The sequence below is a fragment of the Chironomus tepperi genome, unplaced genomic scaffold, assembly GCF_022539635.2.
Source record: "Chironomus tepperi strain 1889 unplaced genomic scaffold, CSIRO-AGI_Ctep_v1 contig_376, whole genome shotgun sequence".
Taxonomy (NCBI): domain Eukaryota; kingdom Metazoa; phylum Arthropoda; class Insecta; order Diptera; family Chironomidae; genus Chironomus; species Chironomus tepperi.
Window position 1 is genome coordinate 1,151,629 of NW_027226498.1, and position 18,176 is coordinate 1,169,804.

At 28.8% G+C, this 18,176-nt stretch overlaps 1 protein-coding gene across 4 annotated transcripts; it reads left to right on the forward strand.

Moving 5' to 3' along the window:
• The first annotated feature begins 605 nt into the window (after nucleotides 1-605).
• LOC139096124 (probable G-protein coupled receptor No18) lies at nucleotides 606-16,268 on the forward strand. 4 transcript variants are annotated; one of them, XM_070647764.1, is made up of 9 exons: nucleotides 606-631; nucleotides 3,904-4,558; nucleotides 4,858-4,960; nucleotides 10,256-10,381; nucleotides 10,463-10,548; nucleotides 10,620-10,723; nucleotides 12,590-13,189; nucleotides 13,774-13,831; nucleotides 13,965-16,268. In XM_070647764.1, the coding sequence occupies exons 2-9, from the start codon at nucleotides 4,081-4,083 to the stop codon at nucleotides 14,117-14,119; spliced, it is 1,710 nt and encodes a 569-aa protein (XP_070503865.1). In that variant the 5' UTR covers nucleotides 606-631; nucleotides 3,904-4,080; the 3' UTR covers nucleotides 14,120-16,268. The 4 variants fall into 4 exon arrangements, with proteins under 4 accessions (XP_070503865.1, XP_070503863.1, XP_070503862.1 ...); XM_070647762.1 differs by having other exon boundaries at nucleotides 607-1,066; XM_070647761.1 differs by lacking the exon at nucleotides 606-631 and adding an exon at nucleotides 1,876-2,273.
• Nucleotides 16,269-18,176: the final 1,908 nt, after the last annotated feature.

Sequence of the window (18,176 nt, forward strand, 5' to 3'; positions counted from 1 at the left end):
AAAAATGAAATTCCAAGATTTGACAAATTTTTCGGATTTTCTGACGAAGAAAAAGATATAGGAGATGCTCAATTATTTTTACCACCACGTTATTTCGACACTAAAGTTCATCAATCAATTTCTTCTTCAACACAAAAAACAATTGCCATTGATGAAGACTCCCCATTTGGCTTGAAATTAATAGACGTCTTTTCAAAATCACTTGATGATGTAGCTCATACTGTTCATAAAAATCTTGTTACTTGGTGGTATTTCTTTTCACCTCCTAGCTATACATAATCATTTCATGTAAAGTTTTAGTTAAATTAGCTTGAAATAAATTAGTTTAATTTTATTTTATGAATATTCATGAGTTTTTCTATTGAAATAATTAAAACATTTGTTTTCAGCCTTTGTAGCTTTCCTTCTCTTTTTTTTATTTCAAAATATCCTTTAATTAACTCTGAAGATGCAAATATGAACTGATATCCATTTCTTTTGTAGTCTTTATCAATGAAGCTTTTGTCGTGTGACCATGTGACATGGACGCAACATATGACATGAAACAGCGATACGAAAGAATATGTGTAAAATTTTTGTTCTGTGTCAGTCTTGCGGGAACTACAGATAAAGAAACATGCAGTGAAATACGGTGGAAAAAAAATTTTTAGATAAAAGTTGAAATATTTATAATCTGTTTGAAAGATAAAGGGAATTAATCATTTTTGTCTGCATATTAGGGATAAAATGTTTACATTCCAAAATATGAAAATTAATGAATATTAGCTACTGTTAATTAGGAATGATAAAAAAAAATTAATAATAAATATAAAAAAAAAATTATTTTGAATATGAGATTAACGACTCTTTGTCACCTACCAATTGGATATAAGCAAATTTTTTGTGTAAACTCATGATGATGATTACAAACGAGTTTATAGTGTTAAAAGTAGTAAATGTGCTTTAATCGTAGAATTAAAGATTGTGTCTTTGAAAATGATTAAATAATAAATATCTAATAATTTTTAAGAAACTAAAAGTGAATCTTAAGATGTATGTGGACAAAAAAAAACATCTCATTCCAAAAGTATGTAGAATATAATTTTATTCAAAAACTTGAGTAAATATTTAAACGCGCTGCTAATTTTTAAGAGCCACGGATAAGTGATTTTAAACGTAATGTGTGTGCAAAAGATGAAGAATGAATATGAGGAGGAATAAAACATTCCATAAAATAATGAGCATGCTCAAGAGCACACTCTGAGCACAACGAGAAAATGTGGTTTATGAAATTTCAGCATGCTCAGAATATGCGAAGATATCATTAAACATTAGCTTAATTGAAGCAAACTAATTTATACTAAGGATATATATATACGGGCGCGTTTAACTGTTTGCAAATGATATTGTATCATTCTCATTGCTCAACATTATTCACAAGAAATGAAAAATGATAGATGGGAGTGACGATAGAATGTAAAATAAGTGACAAAAAAGGGACACAAAGAAATCTTTTGTTTTGAGGATAATGAGTCATTACTTAATATATATTGTGTCGATTTTTCATCCTAATATCTTCTTAGAATCATTTACTTGATAACAGTAATAAAAAATAAATGAATCAGTGGGGGACCAATTCGGCATAAATTTTCGAACAAACATATTAAAACAGTCTTTAAGGACAAATTTATGAAGAATAATGTAATCATAAAAGGATAAATAAATGATAAAAAATCATATACATACAATATAAACAAAATATAAATGCCAATAAATTGTGAATTGGAAAATTAGAGTGGCAATTGAGCACAACGTACACTCGGGTATCTTCTTAGAATCATTTACTTGATAACAGTAATAAAAAATAAATGAATCAGTGGGGGACCAAGAAAATGATAAAAAATCATATACATACAATATAAACAAAATATAAATGCCAATAAATTGTGAATTGGAAAATTAGAGTGGCAATTTTGCAGAAAAAATATACTTTTTGACAATCATTGAAATATATTATGTGATACAAGACGATAAGGTTCAATGAAGCTGAAGAATTTCATTCCCAAAACAATATACAATTTATTTTGGATTCAATAATAAGCCAAAGAAAAGAAAGAATATTAAGCAAGTGGTGTCTAACTCATACATATGATACGTAATAAAGTGAGAGAAATCTAAATATAAACGTCAATTGTTGGATTCATAAATGCTTACCATAACAAGTGAAGAAGCAGAAAATATACATTTGGTTCCAAATTGATAATAAAGTGACAACCCTTTGCACTTCTTATTGCGTAAAACAAATATACACTATATTATATTTTTTCTCCAATTCACTCCTAGGTTTCTTGAATATTTTGATAGCATCCGCGTTTCCTACGCAACACTGAAATATTACATTCTCTTTCTCTCCAGTTGATTGCAGAGTTGTCTGGATAGACACAGGCAATTTACATTTTAAGCTCTATAAATTTAAAAATCCTAAATGTCAACGTGGTTACGTTAAACCATAAAACGTGCTTAGTTAGGCAAAGACAGTGCCTATGGTTGTCTATGTCACTTTTAACCTTCTAGTCAAATTACTTTTAAAGTACGGATTTTGAGTTTTATGTTAGAATGTGGCTATTTTAATGCATAATATTTGACATTTAAACATCCTTGATATCTTGAAAAATTTCGAGATTAAGAACTTAAAATGTAAATTGTCTTTATGCCTATCAAGACAACTCTGGTTGAATGTCACTAAAGCATATAGCCATGAACATATACAAGAATGCTTTACTTTACATTTAGAAATTATAATAGCATCAAATATTTTCCATGACAATTTGTATTTTATGTAGACATTCTGAATTATTGTGCGAAATAAACATTTTCTCGAAATTAGGGAAAATCGGAATCAGTAAAAGTTAATTTCATCGAATTGCTAATAATAATCGAAAATCATACGCAAAAAGGAGAAAAGTGAGAAAAGACCTAAAATGTGTAAATTGGAAATTCGTGTTGAAGTAAAAGCAATAGAATAAAGTCAAAATTGATTTTTTTCTCCTTTATTTACTTTTACTACTCAAAAATCTGATGAAAGACGAATAGCATTTGATTTTTAAATGGAATTATGTTTTGACACTAAATATGATTAATGGACGAAAAATCGGCAAAACAAGCTTATTTGTCAATAAATGACTATTTTTTCAAATAAAGTTCACAAAATGACAAATAAATTTATCTTATTTTGTACACGATTCGAATAATTGCTGTATTTGCCAGTCGAGATTGCCTTGAAGCAATCAGCAGTATTTTTCAACAATTCATGTTTGTTGATGACTTGTGTAACTTCAAAAAAAGCTTAAAATAAATTTAAAATCAGAATTATTATTCTTCTTACAGATTTGAACTTTATTTACTCAGAAATTATTGATACTTTTAACAATTTTCCCTTCAAAACATTCAATTCTGAAATCAAAAATAATAAGATACCCTATTAATTTCCATAAATCTTAAACAGACATTGATTTTTTACATATTTTTGGTACCTAATTGAGCAAAAGTCTTATTTATTTGTCACGAATATTCTCAGAAGTAATTTTCAATTAAAAGGGTAGATGCCTTTTAGGAAGCCGAGCGACACAAATGAAGAATATTCCGCTAAATCTCTTTTATTAACATTAAATGGAAGCCGCCTTTTTTGCATCTATATGGATACCCAATTTAGGCGGCTTTCATTTGGTGTTAATAAAAGAGATTTAGCAAGTTCCATGGCAGAGTCTTCTTCGTTTTTGCCGTTCGGGAAAGTGTTCAATAAACGCCTAAATATAGTTGAAAAGTTTTTAAAGTTCAAACAGGAGTATATGCCTTTGAAGTGACTTTAAAAAAAAGTTTTTATACATAAGAGCTAATTCAATTTATTTTACTTTATGTCACAAGAATCTGCTATAGAAAATGAGTGAATAACAAGAAAATTCATGTAGAGAGGCAGCAGTGAAAAATTTAATTAAAGCATTCTGAAAGATAAAAGTTGCAAAAAAAAGTTCTTAAATATTTCCCCGAGCATTTACTGACAATCAAACTATTCAAATACAAAAGAAACTTTTGAAGAAAGGAATGGAAGTTGACTGTCTTCTTGAGAACAAATGCTTAAAGGAAATTAGAGAACAATCGTCATTATATACTTCTAAATATAATGAATCAACAATTGCATTAAATGGAAGAAAAAATGTTCAACAAATGCTAATAAGCATGCATTATGAACAGACGACAAACAGTGATGGAAATAATGATCACAATGAGAGCTTCCTTGTTAAGCTAGGCTTACTACAAATAAATGCAACATCCATTACAAATATTACGCAACAGAGCCAAAGTGAAATTTATGAAATCAAACCCGCCGATCTCATTTTCGTTGTACTGTTTTGTTTACTTATTATCATAACGATTATTGGAAATACTTTAGTAATTTTATCTGTAATAACAACTCGACGACTTCGGACAGTCACAAATTGTTTTGTGATGAGCCTTGCCGTAGCTGATTGGCTTGTGGGCATATTTGTGATGCCCCCAGCTGTTGCATATTATCTAATGGGTTTGTAGAAACGTTTTTACTAAGTAAATTTGTCCAAATTGTCTTCATATGGATACATCTTTTTGTCTCCATTATCTCATCACATTAAATTGTTACAGCATAACATGAGAAATCCAATTATTGATAAGGATAGACAAGTGCGATACAGATTATATATGACACTTATCCATGTTCTTATGATATCCGTAAAAAATTTTGTTATCAATAATTGAACTATGTATCTTGTCCATCTGATGACAATTTTTCTTTTTCATCGCGTTTCATCAAGAAATCTTAAAAATAAAATGTGATATTTGCAGGCAGTTGGTACCTTGGATGGATATTATGCGATATTTGGATTTCATTAGATGTTCTCTTATGTACAGCGAGTATTCTAAGTTTATGTGCAATAAGCATTGATAGGTAAGTGAATTTTTGTACTCAAATCTTTATAAATCTCACTTCTTTATCCAAAAGGATCCCAAATTTTATTCCTTTAAAGAAAATTGTAGGATATTTCATAAATCCCTACATAAATCCATAAGAAAATCTCATATGAAAGGATAAAAACTTCAAATCTGCAAAAGTCAGGGACAAAGTACCTCAATTATGTTATTGTATGTTGAAAATATTACTTAAGTCTCATTTCAACCCATCGTAATTCAAATAGACTTTTTTTCTTTTTATTATAAAATCTTCTCTTCTTTGAAGAAAATTCATAAGCATAAAAAGGAAAATCATGTTTCTTGTTGGTTGATGCGATATATTTGATATGAAAATGGGTACTCCACGATATTTCTTAAATATGAATTTTTATTCATATCAAGCTTGAGTAGGCAAAAATACAATATAACTAGTTAAAGAAGTATACTTAGAATCAAGTGGTAGCCTTTTTGGCGAAAACAAATAAATTTTCCAATTTGGAATATTTTAATATGAGCCTATTGGGATAAGTAATGAAAATGCGGTTCATAGCACAGGTCGACGTCAACTTTGAGCTCTGGTCCAGAGCCTCTCTTTGAAAGCTTTAAGCTGTCATGCTGTCAAGAGCCTCCCTTTGTAAGCTTTTTGCTGTCATGCTGTCAAGAGCCTCACTTTGTAAGCTTATGCTGTCATGAATTATCAAATAAGAGATCCTTTTAAAAATCTGATTCCTTTATAAACTGTATGTGCACTGAGTGAAGAGGTCTGACGCACCTTCACTCGTTAAACAGTTATTAGTCACAAAATGCCCTAGCGCAGCTCTAGTGCGGAATCAAGCAGTAAAGCGTAAAAATTAAGTTAACGTTTTTGCATATTAATTGACAAAAATCACTACCGATTCAATTGAATTGAGTTGAAAAATAACTTCAATATTGTCAATTTTGCAAACAAAACTTGTTCAATTTTCCAAGTACCTAATGTAAATATTTTTATATTTACTTGACTTTCAAACTCAACAAAACACATAATTATAATTTAATTCACAATTTCGTTTCCAACATTTTCAATATTGAATGTTTGCTTCTTCCTAAAAGTGGTCTTCCTAACCTTTCCAAATATTTTTGTATTTCTTATCAATATTGTTCTGAAGATTTTTTTAAAATGTTCCTTGCAATATAAAAATATATAAATGTATAAAAATAGAGTATGTTTGTTGATAGACTTTTGAAAAATTAAATTATGAAAAGTTCATCATAAAATAAATCATTATTGATTTTATACATGAAACTTTTTTGCTTTTAGAGACAATATTGTTCAAAATTAAAGCATTCAATACCATGAAAAGTGAGTTTATGGCTTAGGACATTGCTCGTAATGATTTTACTATGAAAAAACCACAAGAAACCATCTTCTATATTTATTTTCTATACAATTTTCAACATTCGCTTAAAAAGTTCCGACCGCAACAAAATTTTGGTTTGAAAATTTACATTCAAGCACCTCGAATAAATGGAATAGAAATAACAAAATAAAAAATTTCAAGGAAGAATTGTCAATATTGCATAATATTAAATTTCAGACAGTATCAAAGCATGTTGAATTTAATTCAATATTCTGAAGAAAATTCACCTTTTCATCTTATAGCCATAATTAAATTTAATTTTTTCTCAAGGAAAAATCTTGATTACATTAATGTCACACGAAATATTTATTGTGTTTTAAAGTAAAATCAACTTTCAATATTTAAAGCAGTGGTTCTCAATTTTTCTTGTGATTTTTTAATCTATTCCAGTGGTGTGCAGCCTAAGTATTCCGGCACACTAGATGTCAGCAAAACAATTTTAAAAATGTCATGAGCAGTATGCCGTGAGCGTTTTCAGTCGAGGCTTACTATTAAGATGTGCCATTAAACATAAAAGGTTGTCCACCACTGGTATATTTTATATTAAATGAAATTTTAATGTAAATTTTACAAAACTTTCACGACAGACCTGCAATGACTTCAAAAGATAATTTGAGGAGCACTGATTAAGAGAAATTGTATTACTTTATTATTGCACATTTCATAATTATAATATCTTAATTAGCATAATATCTTGCAAAAAATTCTTTTTGATCATCTTCTGGGCCAAATATTTTGAAGGGAAATATTATTATTTTCAAATTTATTTACATACATATTATGTGATGTAAACCTAATCAGTGAACATCTCCGTATACATTTTTAAAAGAGGTTTATAATTTATTTAATGTTTAATTAAACTTTATTAATTTAGGGTACCTACTGTAGGTATTTCATAAAAATTATCTAAGTATTACACGTCAGTCGTCAGAATTATATTCAATAAAAGGCAATAAAACATAATCTTTAGACTTTTTGTCATTCGACTGATAAATACAAAGAGCATTTCTCTGTAGTTATATTTATGTTATCATTAGAAATGAAAACAGAGCTCAAAGTCAAATCTGATTTTATTCGGTTCTGAGTTGACTAGACTCCATTTAAAACTCTGATTCAGACTCCATTTAAAACTCCAGTCAACTTGGAGCTCTGATTGAGAGTAAACTCTACAAACATTCGTTTTGTGCCTTAATGAATAGACGTAAAGAGAAATATTTTTAGAATGTAAACTTTTAGTGAAAAAAATTGATGCAAATCAAATCTACTACAAAAGGTATATAGAGCAAACATTCATCTTCTCTTATTTGCATTTCAAATGATTTCACTATTTATTTACTTTACGATTTGAGTGATGATGGATAAAGGAAGAAATATTTATTTTCCAAGGTTATATTTGTAGATGCAAACATCAGATATATACGTTCTTATTGTGATCCGTAAAACTTATAAAGATTATCTTAATTGTTGATTAAAAAAGCCTATCAAGAAATTTCAACGGAATATGTCTAAGCATTTGGGAAAAACTTTCACAACTAATCTATATGTTTACATTGATTGATTGATACGTTTACGAATACGGTTACCAGTATACTTTTTTAATTTAGTTTTCCAATAACCTAACTTTTCATGCCCATTCTCATTGTATTTTCATCAAGTTGAGAAAGTGTATTTTCACGTTAAGCAGTGCTTACATATAGTATGAACGTAAAACGGAAGATTAGAAAAAAGAAAAAACAACTATGATTTTTCTTCAATCGGAAAAATACTCTTTTTGCTCATTGAGCAAGAAGTTAATCAATCAAATATCGCAAAAAAGATGAAATTATTTACAATATATTTGACATTGATAGTCTTATTCTATAATGTCTGTAACCTTAAATAAAGAATAAAAGGATCCTCGATATTTTTTATTTAAATTGACGTTTGAAAATCATGGAATTTATTTCTGTGCATACAGCATAAAAAAAGATATGTATAAGACGAAATCAATATTTTTATCCGCTTCCTCACTCTCGTTTACACAAAGTGTTATAATGGTATTTTCATCACAAAAGATTTGATATTGAAATGTTTTATAAAACCCCACCAAGCATGGGGTTCCAATTGAAATTTACAAAATTATAAACTAGAACGACAGAAATTCAAATGACCTAAATTATATTGGAAATGAAAAAAGCCTAATATTGTTTACGTCATGTCATCCTAATTCAATAGCTGAAAATATTTTAATATTACTCATATTCAATGAAAAAAATGTGTATAGACATTTTATCTTCTTAAAAACATATTCTAAAGAATTAAGGTCATAGGAATTAATGTTCATGCATGAAACCAATTTTTATCATGAATATATTTACAACATTTAAGTATAAACACGACATCAACATTAAGTACCAACATCAAGCTGTACACTCTGAAATAACAAACAGAGCTTAGACTTTTAGAAATGTGTAAACACGAAGTTTTATAAATTTACCTCACTTTAAGAATAGACATAAAGGATGTTTAAAGTAGCTGCTTAAATACTAGCTTAATATGAAATATTAAAATTTTCACAGTTTTATCTATTCATTATATCATTAATCTTCATCAACGCAAATATCTGTTGTAAAATGATACTTCAAAATTTCTCAAAATTTACCTTACTTCCGTTCAACTTCCGCTTCCTATTACTATTTTTACATAATTAATTACCAAAACCAAAATTGATAGCTAATAAAGAAGATTATATTGGTTTAGTGTATTCCATACATATGAGCATGTATACATGCTAACAAAAATTGTTTTAGTGAACTTTTCTTTTTAACTAAACATTGAGGTAGACGAATTGAAAGAAGTCAAAAGTTCTCTTTAGAACTGACCTTGTCATCTGACAGCAAATCGGAAATTGATTTATGTCACGAGCAAACCATGCTGGGAAATCTTAATCAATTCTCAGTAATTTTTGATCTGTTATACTATACTTTAGAAACGAGATGTTCAATTACTAGTAAAGTCCCCTTACAAGTATGTCGAAAAAAGTTGGTAATCGGTTGGTAGAGTTTTTTTAAGGGATATAAGGCTTTTAAATTCCATTTTTAAGATTAAACCCTAATTATTGGTTAATTTTGCATTTAGACTTAACTAAGATTCACAAATTTTCTAAATCTTTCCATTTTTAAGATTAAACCCTAATTATTGGTTAATTTTGCATTTAGACTTAACTAAGATTCACAAATTTTCTAAATCTCAGATTTATAGAATCTTAAGAACCACAAATAATATTAAAATTAAAATCCAATAAGATTCAATAGCAATCCATCATACAGAATATGATTTGATATCCAGACTCAAAGTAAAAAAAACAGATTCATCCAGACCCACTGGAATGAGAGGTTCTTGAAAAAGAATGTACTTTTGTTAAACTACAAGTAATAGTCTACAACAATGCATATATTGAGTCCAGGTCTCGAAGTCGATCCGAATATTATATGGAAAAGTCGAATTGAGTCGACTAGACTCCATATAAAATTCGAGACGACTTAGAGCTCTGATTAAAGGTACTTGAAATATTAAAAACCAATTTATTAAGCTAGAAATAAATAAGACCACCAAAAAGTAATGTAATCATTATAATTGCAAGTCTTGTATAAATATATTAATAATTTGCTTCTTGTATACACCGCAAATGTCGTTGTCTTAGCAAATATTTGAAAGATAAAAAAAAAAAAATTCGTCATGATTTTCCTCGAAAGAAGTGATGCTCTATCTGTACGTCATTTGTTTACATTACGTTTCTCATAATTTATTAAGCAACGAGGAGTAAAAAATAATGTATACAAATTCATTTGCACGTTAGAAGATAGCTTCATTCATAAATATGAATATGAGAAAAAATATTTTTTATTTTTAAGATATTTGGCTGTAACTCAACCGTTAAATTACTCAAGAAGAAGACGTTCTAAGAGGCTAGCAATGCTCATGATTTTAGTAGTTTGGATACTTGCGTTAGCTATTACGTGTCCACCTATTTTAGGATGGTAAGTCAGAAATGTTTGCACCTCATGGAAATCCAATGAAATATGTAACTCATGCATTAAATTGATCTCATTATTATAAAGGTATGAACCAGGAAGGAAAGCACAAGAAGAAGAATTGGTGTGCCGTTATAATCAAAATAAAGGATATGTTGTGTTTTCAGCTATGGGTAAATGGAATAAAAACAGTTGAATGATGAAATATTTACGCAACATTTTTCTTCTACATCTATTTTTCAAGGTTCCTTCTTTATTCCAATGCTTGTGATGGTTTACGTCTATTTGAGGATATCGTGCGTAGTAGCTAACAGGCACGACGATATGGTACAAATAAAAGTTCATCAGGTAAGCAGTTATTCTGATTCAAGTCCAGTCATATCTTCTAATTTCGCTTACGGCACGATATGTATTCTTCCCATTCCACATCCGCAAATTCTGAAAAATATTTATTGTTCCCAATGAGATTTTTATTCGTTCCTTGTTCATTCCCCAGTGCAATCAAAAAATGAGAAAAAGGAAATCTTTTACATATAAAATTTTATTCTCTGAATATGAATGCCACAAAGTAGGTGTTGATATTCTGGAAATGAGCGTTTTTACCATTTCTGAATCATTTTTCGTTTCTCAGGACCTCAATACACAATATAAAAAATACATAACCATGCTAATTTATTTTTACCTATATTAAACTTTTGTTATTTCCTCGAAAATTTCTCTCAAAAAAATTGTATTTTTTGCAAGTCATACTTACTATAGGTATTTATTACATTTTTCTTCTTAAAATTCCCTCAACATCTTCTATCGCTGTCATAAAAACGAAATGTTAAAGCTATATCATCTTTCACTGCCGCAAAAATTGGGGAATCAATGAGAGTTTCCATCCGATTGAAAGTCAAATTGAAATTTATTCGAGAACATGTACATACTTTAAAGACTGAAAACTGGTAAAAGGCAGCTGATTTTATTCAAGAAAAAAACATCGAAGGAAATATTCGTTTTTATGATTGACTTCATAAAGTGGGTATAAATGTAGGAATGAGATGAATCAAGGATTTTTTTTTATTTTAGTACAAAAATCACTCAAAATTTGTGGCTAAATAAAAAAGTTTTCTTTGAATGTTAAAGTAGGTATTTGAGATAAAAATTTATTTATAGACTGGCATGTTACTTAAGTGTAATCTAACTTTTACAAGATCATCCCGTAAATAACACATGAAACCTTTCTAAGAATGTGGTGTGTCATTTTCACATGACATGATTTTATAACTTGACGTAGAGTTAACATTGATCTAATTCTATTTTCAAGGGTTTATTATTTATAAGGGCCAATTTAGATACGTAAATGATTCACATTTTGAAGACATACTTACTATTCCAAAGGAGTGAATCTGCGAAGTTTAAACAACAAGAAACCTTTTAAATCTCGATTTATCTTTCATGAAAGGAGTTTTTATTGACATTTTTGAAATATTTGTGATGTGAAAAGTTTTTCATGCCATATGTATATGTTTAAAGCAATGACTGTCAACCACTAATTTAAAGCATTTTTGAGGCAGGAATGTGATTGAGCTTTTTTAGCAATTTTGAGAAAAGTTTTGATTAAAAGATATAACTAAAGAATTATTGCTCTACGTACATATCTCATCAAGCATGGTGGGAAGATTTTTAATTTAACTGTTCCAGAGGCTTCTATGGGGAATTTTCAAATTAGAAAAATCTCAAAAAGCTTCAGAATCCTGATTTATAAAGTTTTCTTAAGCAAATTTGCTGTTTATGATTTTTAATAATGAGTTGATTATTATGCTTCGAAGAAGAGTTGTTGAGATGGAGATTATCTGCCATTCTGAATCAATGTTTTAGAAAGTTCGTAACCTTATTACAAGTGACATTGAAGATAAAAAGGTTTTCCAACACTTACATATTTTAGAGGAAATAAATTATTGCCTATCCTGAAAAAGATGAAGAATGTTATATTTAAAGAGAAAATACCCAACTTTGACAAGGCTATTGATTTATGTTACTTTAACTATAACAGAATGTAAAATATGGAAAATGTCAAGAAATGACAATAAGAAAATCTTATGTTGATAGGAAATAAATCTTGAATATGAAATAAGCCGAATAATATTCTCATATCAGTACAGATACATATCTTGCCAGGAAGACAACAACACGTTTCTATTTGCATGATTTTCTCTTTTAAACATCTAGAACTCATCACGTACAAGAGATGTTTGTATTAATGACTATGAATGTGAATCTGATAATGAAAATCGTGGTTGCTCATCCTCTCTTCGTCAAGATAGATCAGGCGAGCAAGTAGTAACCATAAAAATGACTAATAATAAGAAAGATAGTCCCATTCTACCGGATGAAGATCTCGTTAAGAATTTCAAGGAATTGGAAAAAGATGAGTCACGAAATGGTCATTATGAGTTAATTCAAATTGGCAAAATGCCATCAGAGCCAATGCTCAAATATAGTAATACTAATTCAACAATGAAGAATCCAGTATCAAAAGATTACGCTCATTGGTGTCGTAACAGTGATAAAATCAATGAATGTAAACACCAGACACATACAACATCCTTAACTAATATTAATAGCAACAATAACAATTCAGATAACGCTATCGGAAATCAGCAATTAGGCTCAGCAAATTTTTATGTATTACGCTCGAGAACACAATCAAAATCATTGTCAACACGAATTTCATCACTTAAGCGTGAGAGCAAAACCACAAGAACTCTATCAATTGTAATGTTCACTTTTATAGCTTGCTGGCTTCCCTTCTTCATACAGTATTTGTTGGTAAGTACTTTAGATACAAGATTTATTACTTCCTTCATAATTAAGGACATAAACAATCTGTGCGCAAACTTATTCTAATTAGATACTTGATATTAGGCCTTCTTGTATAAGTGCTAATAAAACCTTTTTATTAATCATGTATTCTAGACTAAAGTATACTTTAAGTCTGTGGCAGGCAACCTTTCATTTTTCTTGGCAATTGAAACCCCACACGGTATACGGTTCATGGCATTTCCAAAAAAATTTGCCCACCACTGATTTAAGTACAGATACAGAATTTCAGACAAGTGCTGTGAACTTTTTGACTTAATCTGATTTAATAAATCGAAATATAAAAGGAGAAAATCATCAAAAACTTTAAAACATTCCTTCCCATTTAGTAATAGATTGCTTGTTGTTAATTTTCAAGATCAAAAACATCGAAGTCAAAGCTTAAGATTTCCTCTGTATTTGAGAAGAATGAAAAATCTTAAGAAGAACTAGTTTATTGACTGAAGTCTACCTTATTTTTTTTCATTACTTAATGTTTATCCTTTAATATCTTTGCATCACTTTGTGCTCGTGACTGTTACTCATGACAATAGAAGCCTTTTTACCCGGAATTAAATATATCACTCTTAGAGCAACTTATTACTTGGTTAGGTAAGTAATTTAAGATTATTGTTTCATTTTGCTACGGGACGTCATAAATCTCATTTGTTTTTTTCTTCCTTTTCCTTCTCTCTCTCCTACACATTTTCTTAATTTTGGCAACAACATCCACTTATTCGCACAGGATGGGTGAATTCAGCAATGAATCCCTTTATATATGCTTTCTACTCGGAAGACTTTCGAGCAGCATTTTACCGTTTAACGCTTCGAAAGTTGTGTATATCTGCAAAGAAGAAGCCATATGCTTATCCATTAGCATCAATGACTGCGAGACGTTGAAGACAGCACTAAGAAAGTATAGTCAAATTAATATCTGCTTTGCAATTTTTGTTGTTTGTTTTATATGCATCAATGTGATAAGAAAACTCAATATACAGTTAACGGAATCTTAGCCAAAATAAAGAGAGAAAAAAAAAATTAAATGTTGAGAACACATAATGCAAAACTGACATAAGAAGAAAATCCATTAATATTTACATTAAAGACCGTCTCAAAAAATTTCTATCGTGAATCATGATAAATTTGTTAGTATAAGCTTTATATAATCATGTTCATCAAGTATTTTCAGTTCAGAACTTAGAATATGTGAAATTTGATATTGGTGATTTTGAATGGATGATACTAAACTTTCATTAATGGATTTTTTCGTCAGCCTTTTTTCCTTTTTAGTTCGTCATGATGAAACATTGTACATTTTTATATTATAATGCTATTAATGTATATATAGACTAATATTCTATTACAACTCAGTAGTCTGTTGCAAACAATTTTATTGATATAAAAAATACCTTCCGTGTTTCACGTGGAAGCTATTAAGGGTTACATTGGGAGAATAATTTATTAAGCATTTCATAAGGACTTTCTGACTGTTAAATTCCACTTTAATCTTAAAATTGATTTCAAATACAGATTTTATTATAAGATCGTAGATCATTCTGCCAATTTTACTACAAAAGATTATCCTCGATTTTGGATTATCCACTTTAGAGTTTTGTAAAAAGCTTAAAATTCAGAGTTTGATATTTTTAACTACGATTTATAAAGGAGAATAGTTTGAATTTTTATTACCACCTCAGAAATATTGGATATTTAGCTTTCTTGCAAAATTTTGTAGATTATATCTAATTTCTGCTATAAATCTCTTAGATGGGGTAGAATTACAATGATTCGAAATATACAAAAATTTAGGTCAACATGGAGTGTATATTCGGTTACTAATAACATCATTCGCTTTAAGATATTTGCAAAAATCTAAAGTTAACTATCCTAAATCGAGGATAAACCAGTTTAGTGAAATTACCCAATTTTGTTTGTCGATTGAATATTAAATTTGGTATTTTGCTTTATTTGCCATACTTTATAGCTTTAAGGAAAGAAACATTAATATTAAGAAATCACGAAAAACCATATTCGTGTTGGTCAATTTAAATGACTTTTTCAGGGGAAAGACTACTTGGTAGAACAAAATTTTGAGTTACCCAAAGGGAAAAAATAAACACGTTAATATAAGAATTTATGACTTTTTCGGCCAAAAGTTATTTGCATTTTTGTAGTTCCAAAATTTTTTGATCTTTTATTTAAATCTCAAAGGAAACACTGTCTGAAAAGTTTTTGCACTATTTAAAACGACGTTAAAATTCCAATCCGTTTTTTAAACATTGCATTAACAGTGACATGCAAATTTCGTCGAAGGACTTAAAACTAAAGGGTTCATTTTCTCACTATTAAAATTTAAATTATGTTTGTACTATTCTATAAAATGTTTTTTTGTGTCTTAACTAGATAATTTTGAAAGTAATTAACATGTTTTAGTCGAAAATGATTTTTTCGCCGAGTAGTCAGAGTTGAAAAACAAATGCACAAATACAATTTTCATTCTACCACATTTTTTTGGGTTTGTTGCCGATGATTATGCAATAAAAGAATTACCTTGAAAATGCCTTCCTATGAAAATAAACTAAATTAGATTCTGGATCTGAACACAAACAAAAAGAAACAAAACGTGCCTTTGCAAGTTTTATGCTTCTATTCTGACTACCTTTTGAAACCAACCCATAATTCTTTTCAAGATAAAGCAATTGATGTATAGACATCGGTGACATATCCAAAAATTATATTTAGCTGATTTTCCACTCGAATTTTTTTTAATCTGCCCAAAGAACTCACCATAACTTGATTTAAAGATTTGAATGCTAACACCAAAGTTTTATATTTAGAAATAATTATAACAATTCTTAATTCCCTCCAAAATTTAGCTTAATCGTAGAAATGCAATTTGTAATTATTTTTAGTTCTGTAACAGGAATAAAATAATTTTAGTGAATATTGCGCCTTTTACTACAATTTGTTTGAACGCATAGCATATAGTATTAAACATTTTCATGCATTTCTGAAATATCAAAGCATTCCAAAAATTTGTAAATAAACACACGCATAAAATGCAAAAAAATGAATAATGATGAATACAACAAATATAATTAAAAAATAAAACAGCTTTTCACTATAAACAATTTATATTTCTTTCAGTTTTATTTATCATTGATTCGTAGGTGTATAACAACATTGCTTCAGCTGATATCTTTAAAAAGTTAAAAATGTAGGCCGATGGCGATAGCTTTAAAGAGATAAAAATGTTCTTTACTGAGAAATATTTTTAATATGTTGAAAAAAACCTTGGTACTGTTCACTTATTACATAATACTATAAGGGAAGGGGCTTGACATTTTGTTACGTCTCATACAATGAAAAGAATTCTGCATGACAATGCTGAAGGGAGGGTAGGGGGTTGTCACTTAATAAGTGTACGTACCTCATTCAATGTACCCATTCATAACATTGGAATGATACATAATTTAGACAAAAAATACAACAGTTTCATTCTCATTCATCGATATAAATTTAAATTTGGCGATATAAATTATAAATTCATAAATTTTTTAGTTACCCAATTTCCATTGAACTTTAATATAATATCTGTGATTGAACACAGAGGCAAGCAAATTATGTAATTAAGTTTTTCTTTTCCTTTTGGTCAAAATGCGTATTAAAGAAAATTATTCAAAGCTCCTCGTGTTATTTTACCGCCTTTAAAAAAGTTAGGCATGTCTTTTGAAACCTTAATTACCTTAAATGTAAAAGTTGAGTCAAATTCTGCAAATTATCATTATTTCGTTACATTTAATATTCATCACCGAATATTAAAGACTTTTTTTCTATTTTCATGAATATAAATAATGATTGAACTCGATTATATTTCTATTTTTTTATGTCGAAATTCCAAAAAAGCGTATTTTGGTTAGCTTTATTATCGATTCTCTCCACACCTAAATAATAATAATTGTAAATTTTATCTTATCGCCAGTTTTTGTTTCTACTATGACTTCTGTCGGAAGTAGCAACCTGTAACAACTTACAATTCCTAGTAATTATAACTTTTACAATAGTGACAATAATTTATGGAAGCAAGCTTTTTTATCCAACTGTATCTATAATTGAGTCGTAATTACGCATACAAATTCCTGTTGAGTTCAAATTTGGCAACATATTTTATGATTCTTGTTGAATGTTTTTTATTTTCATATTTCATATGGAATCACTCTTTCATAATGAAACTGTGACGGATAGTAAAATACCGAAAAGAAGGTTTAATTGTTGAATGACCATGCGCGATGTTTAAAAGTGACTGAAGAAAAATACATAATTTTTTGAGGATAATTTCATTAGCTAGTTTAATTGCTTTTATTATGTGGTGGCTATAAATTAATTATAAACTGTTTATAGGTTGTGGATAGCAAATCATGTATATGAAAATCTTTTCCAAGTTTGGACTTTTATTGCATAATTTTAATAGCTAAAGCCAATATACGAAATATTATTTCATCAAAGACCCTCCTCACATTTCAACGGCATTCACATTAATCGCATATCCACTTTTATTTTCGAAGTCAAACATATGTTCAAAGCACATAAGAATGGCATTCGATTTTTGTTGACTTGTTTCTGTCATTGAATCAATTTTCTCATGGGAAAATCCCATATCCTACTTTATTTTACAATTTCCATTATTTTTCTAAATCTCGTTTTCTTCAAAAATGAAAAAGATTTTGACTAGTAGTTAAGGATCGTTCACTTATTATTAAACTATTTTCGTTCGCTCTTCCCTCTTTACAAAATTTCCATAGCAATGGTTTTACTTAGTTTAAACCAGTTTAAACTGTTACAAAATCGTTGACTTATTGAATGTAATAAGTGAACGACCCTTTAAGGAAAATGATTAAATTTAGCAGGTAAGAAAATCTTGTTCACAACAATTAATAATTTGATATTAACGGCCAGT

Coding starts and splice junctions, on each gene's coding strand:
- LOC139096124 (XM_070647764.1), top strand. CDS start 4,081: ATGGAAGTTGACTGTCTTCTTGAGAACAAATGCTTAAAGGAAATTAGA. Junction 4,559..4,857: donor TGTTGCATATTATCTAATGG/GTTTGTAGAAAC, acceptor TGATATTTGCAG/GCAGTTGGTACCTTGGATGG. Junction 10,382..10,462: donor TGTCCACCTATTTTAGGATG/GTAAGTCAGAAA, acceptor ATTATTATAAAG/GTATGAACCAGGAAGGAAAG.